General features: G+C 45.2%; 1 protein-coding gene across 1 annotated transcript in view; it reads left to right on the forward strand.

Moving 5' to 3' along the window:
- Positions 1–600: 600 nt before the first annotated feature.
- LOC309551931 (securin-like) overlaps positions 601–17,549 on the forward strand; it is a 68,266-nt gene continuing 51,317 nt past the window's right edge. The window contains exons 1-5 of the mRNA XM_082252657.1: positions 601–710; positions 2,948–3,111; positions 3,506–3,581; positions 3,868–4,023; positions 10,853–10,917. Coding sequence (XP_082108783.1) covers positions 623–710; positions 2,948–3,111; positions 3,506–3,581; positions 3,868–4,023; positions 10,853–10,917 — 549 coding nt within the window. The 5' untranslated portion in view covers positions 601–622. The remainder of the gene's footprint in view (positions 711–2,947; positions 3,112–3,505; positions 3,582–3,867; positions 4,024–10,852; positions 10,918–17,549) is intronic.

The following is a 17,549-nucleotide window of genomic DNA, read 5'->3' on the forward strand; positions in this document are numbered from 1 at the left end:
TTGATCTCAGCCCCTACCTCTGCAGTATTCAGAGAGGGAAAGTAGAGTTCCAGAGTGTCACGTGAGTGCCCAGCGGCACTGTAAATGAGGTATTTTCCACAATAAAGTTACAAAAGGAGACACACTGCACATTATATAATCTTTTTACAAAATCGATTACATAATTTTACAATGACTTTATCCAAGGTTTATTTTTGGGATTACAGAATGTCATAATGCTGATTTGAGCTGAAAGGGGGAGAGAACTTTTTTTTTAACATTTTATTGTTTTATCCTAGGCTTTGAACATAGAGGGCTAAATGACACAGCACCAGCACTGTGCTGTCTATCATGCTTTAAAGAATCAGGATATTTATTTTCGGGTTACAATCATTTGAAGATAGTCATTGTACAAACCGTAAATAAGACATCCCCTGAAAATAAGCCCTAGTGTGGTTTTTGAAGCCAAAATTAATATGACCCGGTCTTATTTTCAGGGAAACACGGTATTAGGCGGACTGCTTGTGGCAGCCTGGACTTTTACTGCTGTGAAAAGGATGTTTTGGTGTCCAGTTGACTTCAAATGTAATGAATGCTAAAGTCTCTTGTAATTACTACTCTACAGTTTTGACTAAAGTGAAGCATGGCAACTGTGATTTTCATTGACCAAGAGAATGGAGATGTTGCTTCTACTACCCTGTCCAAGGATCGCCTTGCATCAACAAGCTCTGGTGAGTGTTAGGCTGGAAACTGAGCACAAGTCAATGCTGGCATTTCTGCAAGAGTTGCAGTTTCTAGGCAAGTTATTCCTGCATTTCAATGTTGCTTAACCTAGGTCTAAAGGCAAAACATTTGCCCTGCATAGAGTAGTAGAGGATCAGAATCCTTGTAAGGTTTTATTTTGTGGCTTCCCATAGCAAAAGCAGGAAGTGTAGAGAATTCTCTCCACAAGTGAGAATCGCTTGTCGTCAGAACTAGTGACCCCATTGCAATTTATTTCCACTATTCCTGTTCTGGAGGCAACCCAGAAGTGGGCATTTCCTTCTCCTTTTCAGTAAGTATGGTCTAGGATGGTCTATCTCCTAACAGGGGCACAGGCAGGAATAAAAGCCTGACTGGTGTTCTAATTGCTCTCCAATCTATCGAACTAGTTCTGCCTCTAGTTTTCACTTGAGCACTTGTGAAATTTGTTTAGTTGTAGTTTTTCCTGCCCCATCTTGGCATGATATAATGGGAGTGCCACATCAGGCTTACCTGACCCCACTGCATTAGTGAAAGGAAGCATGGATTGGTGAGTACGGGGGTGGTAGGCTAGGAAGATGCACTGTCATTGTGCCCTAAAAGGGCAACTTTGACACTGGTAAAGCACAATTCCAGCCACAGGCTTTTTGTCTGGAGTAAATTAAGCAGGGAAATTTGGACAGTGTTGCACCATCCTTGAGCTGGCATCTAATCTAGCCTTCTTGCATGAGATCCTGGTACTTGGATGTGGGGAAATGCACAGGGGCACCAAGTGTTGAGTTTTTTTTCGGCATACGCCAAGGGCTTATGCCTGGAACACAAGATTGGTCATCCATTGACCTAACGTGTAGACCAACTACAGGCTACTGTAGAAACTACAGTAATGGAGTGAATAAAAGACCACAGTCACCCTGCACAGGAAAGCGGCAGCAGTAACTGGTCTGTATCACAAGCTATTCTTCACAATATAAAGTGTGGACATGCAAAGGTATTGTGTACAATGCTCAATCCAAGCCTTGATCTTTTATTCTGGGAAGATCTTCAAAATCCAGTTCCCAACTGATGATCTGCAGCACTATACAGACAGGGTTAATTATGGTAACATTACCCTTTAAGTTCCTCCCAAATACTACATAGTAGGGAAAGCTAGGTAGGATATTTTAAGTATGTAAAAAGGTGGTGTAAGTTGTAACTTGTGTTCTTCTTTGTGAATAACCATTTAAGTGGGAAAGTTATACTGGTTTGGCTGCAAAAGTGAAAATACACTAGCATTGACAATGGTCACAAGTAAACAAACCAATAGTGGAAATACATATGGTCCATAAGGTATGCAGGTGCAGCTAACTCTGCTGTTTGGACTGTTGCCACCCCTTTTAAATAGTCTGTAGCAGAGTACAAATGTAGTGCTAAATGTATATATTCTATCGGAGTACAGTGAACTCATTGCCATGTTTAAGGAAATATGCGTTTAGGGACATGGTACTTTATCCTGCTAGAAGTAGCAAACAGAAGATGGGTACACTGTAGTCCTAAAGGCCATGGCATTTAAACTATGCTCAATTGACTTCAGTCCAAAGTGTGCCAAGAAAGTATCCCCTCCACACCACCAGCCTAAACTGATACAAGGCAGGGTGGATCCATGCTTTCTTGTTTACACTAAATTGTTACCCTGACATCTGAATGTCACAGCTGAAATCAAGACTCCTTAGGCCAGGCAACTTTTTTCCAGTCTTCTATTGTCCAATTTTAGTGAGCCTGTGCGACTTCTAGCCTCAGTTTCCTGTTCTTAGCTGATGGGTGTGGCACCTGGTGTGGGGGTCATCGGTTTCAAGGTTCAATATGTTGTGTTCAGAGATGGTATTCTGCATACTGTTGCCTTTCTATCATCTCAAATCAGTCTACCCATTCTCTTCTGACATCAACAAGGCATTTTTGTCTGCACAACTGCTGCTCACTGGATATTTATTTTTTTAGACCGTTCTCTGTAAACCCTAGAGATGGGTTGTGCATGAAAATCCCAGTAGATGGGCAGTTTTTGAAATACTCAGACCAGCCCATCTGGCACCAACAACCTTGCCACGTTCAAAGTCACTTTAATACCCTTTCTTCCCTATTCTGAGTCTCGGCTTGAACTTCAAATGCATTAGGTTGCTGCCATGTGAATGTCTGGTTAGCAATTGAATAGATGTACCTAATAATAAAGTGTGTTCATTTTTTTTATTTAAAGGAAAACCCTATTTGAAAAATCACCCAGGAAAAGTACTTGGCAGCTCTAAAACTGTGGTAAAGCCAAGAAAAGCTCTGGGAAATGTCAACAAGCAGGTTGTCAACATGGCAGTTCCACAGAAGAAAGGAGCCCTTGGAGTGACTTCTGCACCAGTTACTAAGCAGGTACTGCACTTCTGACTAGTTTAACAAAAGTCAAAACTTGCTAGACCTTCTGTCAGGCTGCCTGTTGTGTTTTTCCCCATGGACACGTTTGCTCCAGGGGGTGGAGAAAGCTGCATAAGAATGCTCCCAAAGCTGCAATTTGCTAAACATTTAGTCGTTTCAAGTGCTTGGGCAGGCACTTGTTCCATTGGCCAGAATATTCCCTTATTCTTACCCTTGGAATCTATGCTCAAGTGCTAAATGGTTACCATTTAGGAGCCTGCAAAAACACTCTCCTCTTGCATGCACAAGTGATGGGATTTATCTTTTGGCCTGCATTGCCTGCATTATCTGCATATTTCATGCATGTCATCTTTAGTTAATTACTATCCATGTTAAACCGTTTAATTTCCAGGCTTCTGAAGCATGCATCAAACCCAGAAAACAGAGCTACCCTGAGATTGAAAAGTGTATACCTTATGATCCTGCAGGTAAGATTGGGTTTTTGTCCTTGTAGAGCAAGGTATTCTTCTGGTTCCCCCTTGAATTTCCAACAGCTTGTTCTGTTTAATTTTGAGTGGGGCTCTACTTAAAACTTTGGGACTGACTTGTACTGGTATGACATGATTCATTCTTGCCTATAAGGAAGCATTACACCAGTGAATTCAGTAATGCTGCAAGTAAGTGCTGTCTTGGCCAATAATGAGAGAAACACTCGCTTTTTAATCAGCAGTTAGACAAAAGCTGTCACATGTGGCTTTTTTTTTTTTCCCCTAGATTTTGAAACTTTTGATGTACCAGAAGAGCACAAATTGAGCCATCTCTACCTTGCTGGAGTCCCCCTGTTTGTGCTTGAAAAGGATGCTGCAAAGTTTGATGCATTGACCCAGGAACCAGCTCCAATGGATATTCCAGTCGTTAGCTGGGAGTCAGGTTGGTTAATAAAATGTGACATGAATAACTTGCAGAAGGGAACAACAAATCAAACCCTTCTAGTTTTCACAATCTGCTGTAAAAACTTGACAAAACATCCAAATGCCCTGCGGCTGCTGTGGGTCACCATCTTGGATGTGGTGGCTTTCCCAGAAGACTGCATTGACATGAATTCCCCCTATGCTTCTCCAGTTATACTACATTAAGTTGTCTAGGGAGATGCAGGACCAGGGAAGATGGTAACTGGAGAAAGAGCTGTGCTAGGACATTTCCCTGCAGGTTCACATACATATGTGAGCAATGATGCTGCATTGCCCAGTGATCTGGTAGGGTGCTATACAGGTCCAAGACTGCTGAATGCCATGGTAGGCTGCTGGTGTGCATGATGGCCCCCTACTAACCCCCCCCCCCCCGCACTGAACCTATACAATTCTTCCTTCTGGCAAAGACATAGCCTCACTGACAGAGGCTGGCCCGCAGGTTAAACGTCTTGCAGGGTCGCATACAACCAGGCTTGGGTCTGAGTCACAGCAGTCCCTTGGCCAACAGCTCCCCTACTTCAGTCGTGAGGAATTCTCTCGAGTTACCCGCACCATGGAAGGGTAAGTACAGTTCCTTCCCTCCCCTTTTAGTGGTTTCTATGGGGTGGATGTGGGTACCCTCCCCAGACGGTCAGACCTGCTTGCAGGTTCCCTCCTCACGGAGCTGGGCTCCCCCTGTCTAAACCTAGAGTCTGGGTGGGGGTCCCAGGGTGCTATTCCCACTCTGTAAGGGTCCTGGGACAGTGTCCTTCCCTGGTAGTCTGGAGGTGTCCCAGTGGAACAGACCCCTAGATGCATGCCCTGCTGTTTGCAGAGTCTCCCCTAATTGTGTCCTAGCTTCAGGGGGGTGGCCCCTTGCAGAGGGTGCAGGAAAGTTCCTGGCAGCATGCTTCAGTGTCTGTAGCTTATTGTGGCAATTTTCCCATAGTCTGGCTGGTCTCTGGTTGATGACCATGCTTTTATGTAGTTGGAGGTCGCGGGGGCTATGTTCCTTAGTCTTGGGAGATGCTGCAGAGAACTGAAGCCTCATGGGTATGTCGGCTTTTCCTCTTTTAGGGACATGTGAACAGGGATAGCGTCCATGATGCTGGGTTTGAATTGGGGGTCTGTTAGCTCTCTGCCTAGGGGATCCTTTAGTGGTGCCTAGATCTTTGTACTGCAAGGTCTTGCTTTCCTTATGGAGCCTCAGGGTTTCATTCCCCCCCCATGGAGGTTGCAGGTCCCTCGCAACCCCAGCTTCCCATGGTTGCACTGGCAGCAGTCCTTAGTGTCTTGGGAGGAAGTGGCATGTGGGCAAAGGCCCAGGAGGTAGCATCCCCTGCTCAGGCTGTCTCGTCTGATTTGGATACTGATGCTGCTGTGGACGCAGCCTGTCCAGGGGGACTTAATATCACACCCCCTGATCAATCCGATAGCGAGGATAATTCCTCCATGGTCGCAGCAGCAAAAAGCTGCTGGTGGACACACTTATTACTGCAGTGTGAGACTTTAAAGATGGAGGATGCAGCTTATGTAGCCACAGACATGGCTGTGGTGTTTGTACACAAGTCACTTTTTACTTCAAAGGTGTTTCCGTATGTGCCCATTTTGAAAGATTTTACTGTAATGAATGGGAACAACCAAAATCATACTTTGTGGTCCCCAACAATTTGGTGTACACTACCCTTCTTGAGGAGTCCCTTTTTAAAAAAAGTGGGCTAGTCCACCAGTGGTGGACCCTCCTGTTTCCAGGTTGAATAAAGCGGCAATGATCCCAGTAGAATCCCCATTCTTTAGGACCCAGCTGACCCAGGCTGTGGCATGCAGCATGTTTACTATGGCTGGTTGCAGCCAGTCTTTGCCTCAGCCATGGTGTCTCAGATCCTAACTGAATGGGCCAAGCTATTGCACCTGGGAGGTGAGCAGGTCCCCGCTGCTTATGTTTTAGCAGACCAGTTGGTCCATGGGCTGCAGTTTGTTTTCTGCAGCTTTTGGTACAGCTTTTGTGCTGTTCACTTTTGGATTCAGCGGTGGTGATTAGGCACGTGCATGGCTTATTTGGTCTGCAGACCAAGCCTCTGAAAGCTCTCATTGATCTGCCCTTTTAGGGAAATGGCTTTTTTGGGGCTACCCTGGATGACCGGGGGAAAAGTACCTTCCTGCCACAGTCAAGGAAAGAAGCCTTGCTGCAAATAGGGGACCTCCTTCTCAGCCCATAGACAAATTCTTTTGTGCTTTTGAGACGGCTAATAAGGGAAATTGATCTTTTACATTTTCCCTTGGGAGGTTCCAAGCAACCTTGGTCTGTTAAGCCTAGAGCTAGCTTCCCTCGGCCTGGACCAGCACAGACTCCAACGTGAAGGTCTGCCCTCACCGATTATTGGGCTGGGGGGACATCTTCGCTGGTTTCTGGCCCTGTGGACTGAGCAACATGGAGATCCATGAAATGTTGGTTGTTGGGGGTACCCAGAAATTCAGAAAGGGGACAAAGCTTGTCCTTTAGTTTTTAGGTCAGACTCCTTGTGAGGATTTATTTCCTGCAAAGGTCCCCCCCATCCTTATCCAGGGATTTGATTTACTTTGGTCTGCTTCTATTTCTGACCAGGGTGGTCCTTCTCTGCACAAACTTCAGGTACCACAAGCTGTAAATCGGCAGCTGCTGTCAGTTCTCCCATTTTTGCGTACAGATTCTGAGTCTGGTAGTATCCACCTTCAAGACGGTTCTGTTTGCACAGTCTTAAATGCAGGTTCAGCTCCACAGGAGGATACTGATGTTTGTGACAAGGTCCTCGGACACCCTGCAATCATCGAAGGGCTACGGTAAGGCCAGTATCCTCCTCGGGCTAAGGCTTCTTTCTCAGTTCCTGCAAGGATTTTCCAATCATCCTAGTGGCTGTAAATGTCCCTTGGGGGCTTCCTCTCAGAAGACCAGTTGTCCCAAGGGCTTATCTAAAAACCTTCTGTCGCTGGTTTTTAATGGCTTAGCTATTGGAAGACAGGTACTGAGGGATAGAGGTCTGTCTGGATCAGTGATCCCTACTATGGTGAGGGCGAGGTCTTCCAGCAAGATATACCACCGTACGTGGAAAGCATACATTGTTCTTGGTGTGAGTCAGATTGGTGGTTATACAGAAACAAAAACATACAGAAGTCTAGCCAATCAAGTCCTACACAATCACCCCAATAGGATGGCAAACAACCTTGTAGAAAGAAAGGGGGCTATACTGGTGCTGGACAACCCACACTGAATGACATCACTGACCCAATTGTGTAAAAATCCATTTTATTTAATAGCGATACTAAAATACCATATATACAGCAGTAAAGTGAGTGCATAAGTGAAAAAAATGAGGACCTCTTAATCACACCATCCCCAGCGCAACCTCACAAAAGTACACAAGAATAATGCCCCCAAGTGATAGCAAAAGGTCAGGCTATCAATGCATTTTGCCTTAAAGCTGTAATATACTCCGCTATTTGACTTTTACCTACAGGTAAGCCTATAAGGCTTACCTGTAGGTACAATTAATATCTCCTAAACCTGCACGGTTTAGGAGATATTCAACCTGCATGCAGCCGCTGACGTCTGCGGCGTGCGCTCTGAAGGTCTGGCTGACCTTCAGAGCTCCTTGCTGGATCTTGCCGGAAAGTGAAACGCATGCGCAGGAGTGACGTCATTTGCGGCTTTGGCCACTCACAGCACCGGAGCTGCCGAACCAGGAAGAGATGCCGGGGGAGCATGTCAGCTCCCTCAGCGTTGTCCAGACGACTGCACCGGGGCTTCGTTCTGAAGGGTAAGTATTTAGTACCATGTGTACTAGCTCTATGCCTTTTGTCCTGCAGGGTTTTTTCATGAGTATACATCCGCTTTAATGGCTTCCTCAGGGAATATTGGGTGAAGAGGATTCACAATATCAATTTAAGATAAAATGTGATTCCCACAGAGGAAAACCGGAACTGTTGGAAATGTGATTCCTCAAAACTAGATTGCTGGTCTTGCAATTGTATCCATAATATTCAAAGCCTGTCACAAGGGCTCAAGAACGCCTATCCCATCAAATGCTAGGACTGCTGTGAGGACAGATGGGAGATGGCCCCTGGTTCATACTTTTTTTTTTTTTTTTTTTTTTTTGAAGGTTTACACAAACATTGAGCTTAATTTGTCTCTGAACCGCTTTCTTTAACCACTTTAATACAGGGCACTTCCTGCCCAGGCCAATTTTCCCCTTTTAGCGCTGTTGCATTTTGAATGACAATTGCGCGGTCATGCAACACTGTACCTACACCAAATTTATGTCTTTTTTTTTCCCCCAACAAATAGAGCTTTCTTTTGGTGGTATTTGATCACCTGTGGGTTTTTTCCTTTTTGCTAAACAAATAAAAAAAGACCGAAAAGTTTGAAAACTTTTTTTGTTTGATACAATTTTGTAAATTTTTTTATTTTTTTTTTTCCTGCACTGATATGCGGCACTGATAGGTAGCACTGATGGGTGGCACTGGTGGGCAATAATGGGCACTGGTGGGCGACACTAAAGGATGGCAATAATGGGCACTTGTGGGCAGCACTGATGAAGACACTGGCGTGCAGCACTGATGGGGAGGGCAATGGGGGCCTTATTGCCATCCCTGGTGGCCATAGTGGGCATCCCTGGGGTCATGGTGGGCATCCCTGGTGGATCTAGTGGCATCTCCCCCCGAGGGTCTGCACTGGTAATCAATGATCTGATTACCAGTGACGACCCCCCCCCTGTCAGGGGAGCTGCCGATCGGCGCTCCTTTACTTGTGCCTGTCAGGCACGAACTAAGGAAAGCCGATCAACGGCTGTTCCTGTTTTACTATGTGACCAGCCGTGATTGGACATGGCTGATCACATGGTAAAGAGCCTCCGTCAGAGCTGTGTTATCCTGCCGCCGTCATATGACGTCCGGTCAGGATAACACAACCACATTCCCGCCGTCATTTTGTTATAGGGCGGGCGGGAAGTGGTTAAGGGGCCTTTGAGTGCAATCTGGTTTCTTTTTAGAGATGCCTAATGAGGCAGGAACAGTTTACGTATGCTTCTGGACGTGTACTCCTGCCTTCCCTCGTGCCAAAGTGACTACAGTTGGGTATCTTTGTGGGGACCTTATCCTCCTTGCATTTGACAAGACAGGGGGTTTTTTGGCCCTTGTGACAGTCTTTTTGAAAATGGATACAATTGCTACACCAGCCCTTAAGTTCGTACCTTCATTCAGGGGGTTCGACATGTGACTCCACCTGTACGGTCTTGCCCCTATGGATTTAAATTTAGTTCTTCAGAAACCTCCATTTGAGAACATTCGGGAGATTCCCTTGTCTCTATTATCCCAGAAGGTGACATTCTTGGTGGGTGGTTATTACCCCCCCCCCCGGCACGCAGGGTATTGGAATTGGCAGCGTTATCCTGCCAAAGTTCCTCTTTGGTGTTTTTCGTCCCTGCCCAATGAATGAGGAAATTGTGTTGCCTGCCTTGTCCCAGGTGTGCTCATCCCAAGGCATTTGCTTTGCATACCTTGGATGTGGTATGCTTTTTGTGGTTACTGGTGGCCCAAGGAAAGGGCTGACTGCTTCTTTGTCGGTCTGATCATCTGGAGATGGTAGCCAGTGACTCGGCCTATTCAGTTAAAGGTCGGGTTCCGCCTTTCCCTGTCACGGCACATTCTACTCAAGTGCTGAGTGCTTCTTGGGCCTTCATCACCAGGCTTCAATATCGCAAGTTTGCAAGGTGACCACTTGGATTGGTGCATAGGTCACAAAATTCTAGAAGGTAGATACTTTGGCATCTGCCGATGCTTCTTTGACTGCAAAAAGTTACAGGCTGCTGTTTAAGAGGGTCTGATCCCTCTTGGTTTTTTTTTTACTGGGCTCATGTGACCCATTGAGGCTCCTGTGGCCTGGTTAAGGGCCTTTGTTTAGCCTGGGGTATTTTCCCCACCCCCTCCCCTCAATTTCCTTTTTTGGACATCCCACTAGTTAGGATTTATGGAGCGCTGTCCATCAATGAATGGGATTTTTGTACTTGCTGTGAAATCCATTTCTGAGTTTATCAACCGACACAGCACCCACCCCTCTATAGAGTTCTGATACTTCTAATACTGCTTGCTACTAAGCAGATTACCTAGAGCAGAGGGGGGTTGCATACCGGCTGAGGACAGCCCATGGGCAAAGCCAGGTGTCTTTGTTTCTTATCGTGGAGGCAAAATAACCCACTAGTTATGATTTATGGAGCACTGTCCATTGAACTTGGAGAAATGGATTTTACAAAAATCCAATTTTTGTAACTACAGTTGTGATGGGGTCTCTTTAAAAGTGAAACAACTGTCTACACTTGTATGGTCAATTGTGTAGGTTTTCCCATTTTGTGTACACAGTAGCATTATTTCCCAGTTAGTGAGTCTTCTAGTGACAGTACAGTGATGAATATAAACCTTGTATAGGCCAGGCATTTGGGGATAAGACTTCAGCTGTGTGTGGTGTCTTACTAAAACTTGGAGCAGTTTTGTGATATCCACTATGCACATGTTGTACGTCTCAATTTACCTGCAAATCATGCACAGCCATGGGGAGCTGTACTTGTGGCTTCTAGAGGTCCCTCAAGAATGGTAGGATGGTGCGCATGTAAAACCACTTGGAGAGTCTGGGCAGTGTAGATGACTTATGGGCTGGGGCACAAAGTGTTGGGTAACATTTTTTTTTTCATTTTTAAATCTCATACTGATTTAATACTTTCATTGTATTTAGATGTCTAAAACATGAATTGTAGAAGTAACTTTTTTTTTTTTTCTTTTAGATATTTCAAGCACACTACCATCTTTCCTGGCAACCTTTGATGATATCGCACTTGATTTGCCCCAGATGCTAACCTGTTAGCATGTTACTTTGTATGGCTTTTACTATGTATATAATTTTAAATAAACGTTGACTTCATAATCTGTAATGGTCTCTGCTAAAGTTGTGTGGTTTTGTTTTTTTTTTTTTACTTTCACTTTCTAAACTTTTTGATAACAGCCAGTATCAAGATTTTTTTTTAATACAGATTGGTCTCCTGTCAAAGCTTGCTCCCACAAAGTATCTGGCTTTTGGGATTTGCTGGTACTCTTTAATTGTCACCCATCCCCCCCCCCCCCCCTACAGAGTTGCTTAGAGTTTAGGCAATAGAAGGGAAACTTTTTTTTTTTTTTTTTTTTTTTTTTTTTCTCTGGGTAAAGTAAGGATTTAATTTCAAACCTGCACCAGAGCAGGGACTAAATCACTGAAAATTGTCATCTGATCACTTCCCCCACCCCTCTCCAAGGCAGTACTGTTGCCGCCTCAGTGCTTTCAATGCTCCTCCACTGAGGGTTTTTGGGTTCAACAAATCACTGTCTGCACAATTGTCATGACTAGATGGCACAAGTCAGACACAGCATTTCCACGACTGGAGCAGTTGTGCAGGGCACCCAATTGGCTGCTCTTTCCAAGCTAAGATTACTATGCACATCTGCTCCATATTCTGGGAGACTTTCTGAGGATTTTGGTACCAGTTCAAGGTATGCTCTGTGTACCCCTATAGCAGGGGTGGGTGGGAAACCTTTATTCTGCCAAGGGCCAGTTGGGTATCTTTAAAATCATTCAGGGGGGCCATACAAAATTATCAACTTAATGTGCCTGTTATATTTTGGTCAAACATTTTAACTCACCCCTAATGTGATGGCTGCAACTGCTTCTCTTTGGTGAGGTGTGTAATGTTAGCTGGTATTGATGTTGCTACTGGCAACTGGTTTTCCATGTTTCTCCCCCCCCCCCACACAGTGCCCACCCATCGATGCATAGCAATTGAGTGCGCTGGGTAAGCAGAGGGACCTGCTCTGTGTGTAATCAGGAGGGCCCCCCCCAAGATCAGATGGCTTCAGGGTTCCCCACCCCTGTCCTATAGGCATAAAAGCACAAAATGGTTTGTAATTCTGCATTTAGGGCAGGTTCAGATTTTGCAATTAATGGCCTAGCCATTATGACTTTGCTGCAACAAACTTGGATCTAATGACACCTTGCGGTGTATGGTATAGCTTTTGCATTGGTGACTGCTGTTGGCTCGCACTTCATGCTGATGTGAACTGTGAAACTGCCCAACATTTAATAGCACACATTAAAGTTAACTAACATTCCTGAAGGCACGAATAGCTTTTTGTCCCTAAAGTGCAATATTTTCTCATTATGATACACATGCATAACAGCATGTACCTCTTCTTGCATATGCATGGTGCAACAGTACACATTTGCTGGGTTAAAAGGACTGAAACCACTAATTATAAAATGGCAGTGAACTGGTTTCATTATGAATTGGTCAACTGATTGTTGACCTGCAGAATGCAGTTGTGTACAATCAGTATACAGTGATGCACGCACACACGACTGTATTCACTGTCCATGCCAGTGAGTGTAAGGAGCAATGCCTCATGGGACATGTGCATGAAATTGGGACAACCATGGACTTGTTATGCACCAGTATACAAAAATGTCTTTAAAAAATGTAAGACCTTATTTCATTCCACAATAAATCGAAGATGAGCTACCAACTAGAAACCACACCCCATCCTTGCTTGTATGATATAAGCAGCAACAATATGGCTGCTAACATCCAGACAGGCTTGGTTGTAGGCTGATGTAGCTTGGTTAGGCTCAATAGAGGGTAGAGTAATTTTAGTACTTTAGTAACCTTCATTTTTGATATGAAACTAACGCAAAAAGTAAGCTGTCATTTCAAAGCTGTTCTCTAATTTTTAGGGATGCTTATGACTGGCTTTATGCCAATCCAGTGGCACTATCCCAATGTGGTGCCTATATTAAAGATTAGTGTTGAGCGAACACGGACTGTATTATTCGTGTTCGTACCGAATAATTGGATTTTTTTTTACCCGAACACGACACTTTACTGTATGTTCGGGTAAAAATCCGTGTTCGGTCGTTTTATTTCCGGGTTTTGCATGCTTTGGCGCTCTTTTCATGGCGGGCTTTCAACAGCCAATCAACAATCGTTTAACTGGTGTGCCTTAAGCCATCCCAGCCATGCCTGCAAATGTCTTAGTAGCTGTGATTGGCCGTCTGAAGCATGTGACCAAGTCTTTATGTTCGAGGCAGCAGCGTCATTCTGCTGCTTAGCTAAGGGACAGAGCACACATCAATGTGCTGGCTGCTGATTAGGGAAAGATAGGCAGGAAAAAACCATTTGTGTCCGGATAGAATTGAGGGACAGGTCGGAGTGTTTAGGCAGGGCGAGTTGTAGGCATTTTAGGGATAGAGTCTGCTGAATTATAGGGTCAGTGTCTTCTACAAACTACAATCGATATTGCTGTGTGGGGGGTGGGGTGAATCTGCACTCAATCCTGATCTACGATCTCTTCTCAATCCTGTTAGGGACAGAGTCTGCTGAATTTTAGGGAAACTGTGTTCTACAAACTACAATCGATATTGCTGTGTGGTGTGGGATTGGAGATAGGCAGGTGTCAGTGATCCACATCCATTTTTCTGTGTGTGAGCTGCAGTGAACACAATCTTTTTGGGCTGCAGTGAACACAATCTTTTTGGGCTGCAGTGAACACAATCTTTTTGGGCTGCAGTGAACACAATCTTTTTGGGCTGCAGTGAACACAATCTTTTTGGGGTGCAGTGAACAAAATCTTTTTGGGGTGCAGTGAACACAATCTTTGTGGGGTGCAGTGAACAAAATCCTTTTTGGGGTGCAGTGAACAAAATCCTTTTTGGGGTGCAGTGAACAAAATCCTTTTTGGGGTGCAGTGAACAACATCCTTTTTGGGGTGCAGTGAACAACATCCTTTTTGGGGTGCAGTGAACAACATCCTTTTTGGGGTGCAGTGAACACAATCTTTTTGGGGTGCAGTGAACACAATCTTTTTGGGGTGGAGTGAACAAAATCCTTTTTGGGGTGCAGTGAACAAAATCATTTTTGGGGTGCAGTGAACACAATCTTTGTGGGGTGGAGTGAACACAATCTTTTTGGGGTGGAGTGAACAACATCCTTTTTGGGGTGCAGTGAACACAATCTTTTTGGGGTGCAGTGAACACAATCTTTGTGGGGTGCAGTGAACAGAATCTTTGTGGGGTGCAGTGAACACAATCTTTGTGGGGTGCAGTGAACACAATCTTTTTGGGGTGGAGTGAACAACATCCTTTTTGGGGTGCAGTGATCAAAATCCTTTTTGGGGTGCAGTGAACACAATCTTTTTGGGGTGCAGTGAACAAAATCCTTTGTGGGGTGCAGTGAACAGAATCTTTGTGGGGTGCAGTGAACACAATCTTTGGGGGGGTACAGTGAACACAATCTTTTTGGGGTGCAGTGAACACAATCTTTGTGGGGTACAGTGAACAGAATCTTTGTGGGGTGCAGTGAACACAATCTTTGGGGGGTATAGTGAACACAATCTTTGTGGGGTGCAGTGAACACAATCTTTGTGGGGTGCAGTGAACACAATCTTTGGGGGGGTACAGTGAACACAATCTTTTTGGGGTGCAGTGAACAACATCCTTTTAGGGTGCAGTGAACACAATCTTTGTGGGGTGCAGTGAACAACATCCTTTTAGGGTGCAGTGAACACAATCTTTGTGGGGTACAGTGAACAATCTTTGTGGGGTGCAGTGAACACAATCTTTGGGGGGTACAGTGAACACAATCTTTGTGAGGTGCAGTGAACACAATCTTTGTGGGGTGCAGTGAACACAATCATTGTGGGGTGCAGTGAACTCAATCTTTGTGGGGTACAGTGAACACAATCTCATACTTCTGAAGATTTGAGGGTGCTGCCTGTTCCATACTCCCCCTACTCCTCATCTAGCCTTTTAGGGGTACAAACAATAGTAATTGGGGCCTAGTGTGGTTGTGTACGTGTGATATACATACACTTTTTTTGGATCATATTTTCTATTCCGCTATTTAATCAAAAACCTTTGGGGATCAGTTAAATTGGGGGATAGTCTGTGTTGGTACGTGTGAGAGAGATCCACCTTTCCAAGTTGTTGGGGTTCATCTCATACTTCTGAAGGTTTGAGGGTGCTGCCTGTTCCATACCCCCCCTACTCCTCATCTAGCCTTTTAGGGGTACAAACAATAGTAATTGGGGCCTAGTGTGGTTGTGTACGTGTGATATACATACACTTTTTTTGGATCATATTTTCTATTCCGCTATTTAATCAAAAACCTTTGGGGATCAGTTAAATTGGGGGATAGTCTGTGTTGGTACGTGTGAGAGAGATCCACCTTTCCAAGTTGTTGGGGTTCATCTCATACTTCTGAAGGTTTGAGGGTGCTGCCTGTTCCATACTCCCCCTACTCCTCATCTAGCCTTTTAGGGGTACAAACAATAGTAATTGGGGCCCAGTGTGGTTGTGTACGTGTGATATACATACACTTTTTTTGGATCATATTTTCTATTCCGCTATTTAATCAAAAACCTTTGGGGATCAGTTAAATTGGGGGATAGTCTGTGTTGGTACGTGTGAGAGAGATCCACCTTTCCAAGTTGTTGGGGTTCATCTCATACTTCTGAAGGTTTGAGGGTGCTGCCTGTTCCATACTCCCCCTACTCCTAGCCTTTTAGGGGTACAAACAATAGTAATTGGGGCCTAGTGTGGTTGTGTACGTGTGATATACATACACTTTTTTTGGATCATATTTTCTATTCCGCTATTTAATCAAAAACCTTTGGGGATCAGTTAAATTGGGGGATAGTCTGTGTTGGTACGTGTGAGAGAGATCCACCTTTCCAAGTTGTTGGGGTTCATCTCATACTTCTGAAGGTTTGAGGGTGCTGCCTGTTCCATACCCCCCCTACTCCTCATCTAGCCTTTTAGGGGTACAAACAATAGTAATTGGGGCCTAGTGTGGTTGTGTACGTGTGATATACATACACTTTTTTTGGATCATATTTTCTATTCCGCTATTTAATCAAAAACCTTTGGGGATCAGTTAAATTGGGGGATAGTCTGTGTTGGTACGTGTGAGAGAGATCCACCTTTCCAAGTTTTTGGGGTTCATCTCATACTTCTGAAGATTTGAGGGTGCTGCATGTTCCATACTCCTCTTCCTCATCCTCCCTTTAGGGTAGGAAAAAATTTAATCGGGCCTAGTCTGTGTTTGTACGTGTGAGATACACAGTTTTTTATCCTATTCCGCTATTCAATACACACCCTTTTGGTGTAAAAAAACATTAAATTGCGGCATAGTTTGCATATTTGACATTTGCATATATTGTGCCTTGTTGCGCTGTTTTGGGTACTCCACCAACATGGCCAGTGGCAATGACGCCATTCTCAGCTTAACTATCCCACTTCTATGCCTCCTTGAAAAAACAATTTGGGCGATGATGGAAGAGGATGTGGCACAGGATGAGGAGGAGGAGGAGGAGGATGAAGAGGTAACATTTCAAAGGCTTTCAGGGCAGTCATTCGCAAGGGGCTCCGAGGGTGGGTTCCTGCACACACAAACGCCAGGGACACAATTGTCCAGCAGGAGCACAGTTCTGGAGGATGAGGAGGAGGAGGAGCTGGAGGAGGAGATGGAACCATGTTCACAGCAGGGTGGCACCCAGGCCAGCTCATGGCCATCACTGGTGCGTGGCTGGGGGGATACAGAGGACACGGACGATACACCTCCCACAGAGGACAGCCTTTCGTCGCCTCTGGGCAGCCTGGCACACATGAGCGATTACATGCTGCAGTGTCTCCACAACGACCGCCGAGTTGCCCACATTCTAACTTGTGCTGATTACTGGGTGGCCACGCTGCTGGATCCCCGTTACAAGGACAACGTACCGTCCTTAATTCACTCACTGGAGCGCGATCGCAAGATGCGCGAGTACAAGCGCACGCTGGTAGACGCCATGCTGCTGGCATTCCCATCTGACAGCGGGGCCACAGTGGAAGCACAAGGCAGAGGAGGAGGAGGAGGTCGCCAACGCAACCAGGGCACCGCCAGCACCTCAGAAGGCAGGGTTAGCATGGCCGAAATGTGGAAAAGCTTTGTCAGCACGCCACAACAAACAGCAGCACCAGCAGCTCAGATGGAACGTCTTAGCAGGAGGCAGCATTTTACCAACATGGTGGAGCAGTATGTGTGCACACGCCTACATGTAGTGAATGACGGGTCTGCCCCCTTCAACTTCTGGGTCTCCAAATTGGGCACATGGCCTGAGCTTGCCCTTTACGCCTTGGAGGTGCTGGCGTGCCCTGCAGCCAGTGTATTATCTGAACGGGTATTTAGCACGGCTGGGGGCGTTATAACAGACAAGCGCAGCCGCCTGTCCAGAGACAATGTGGACAAGCTCACGTTCATTAAAATGAACCAGGCATGGATCCCACGGGACTTTTCCGTACCTTATGCAGAATAGCAATGGATACCGACCTTACCCACCCATTGTTCCATTTTTGCTCTTTCTCACTCTTTTGGGGTGTACCCTCATTTAAAATTTTTGAAAAGAAGCAGTGTTGGCTACCTC

This window comes from Pelophylax lessonae (assembly GCF_965119305.1).
Source record: "Pelophylax lessonae genome assembly, chromosome: 4".
NCBI lineage: Eukaryota > Metazoa > Chordata > Amphibia > Anura > Ranidae > Pelophylax > Pelophylax lessonae.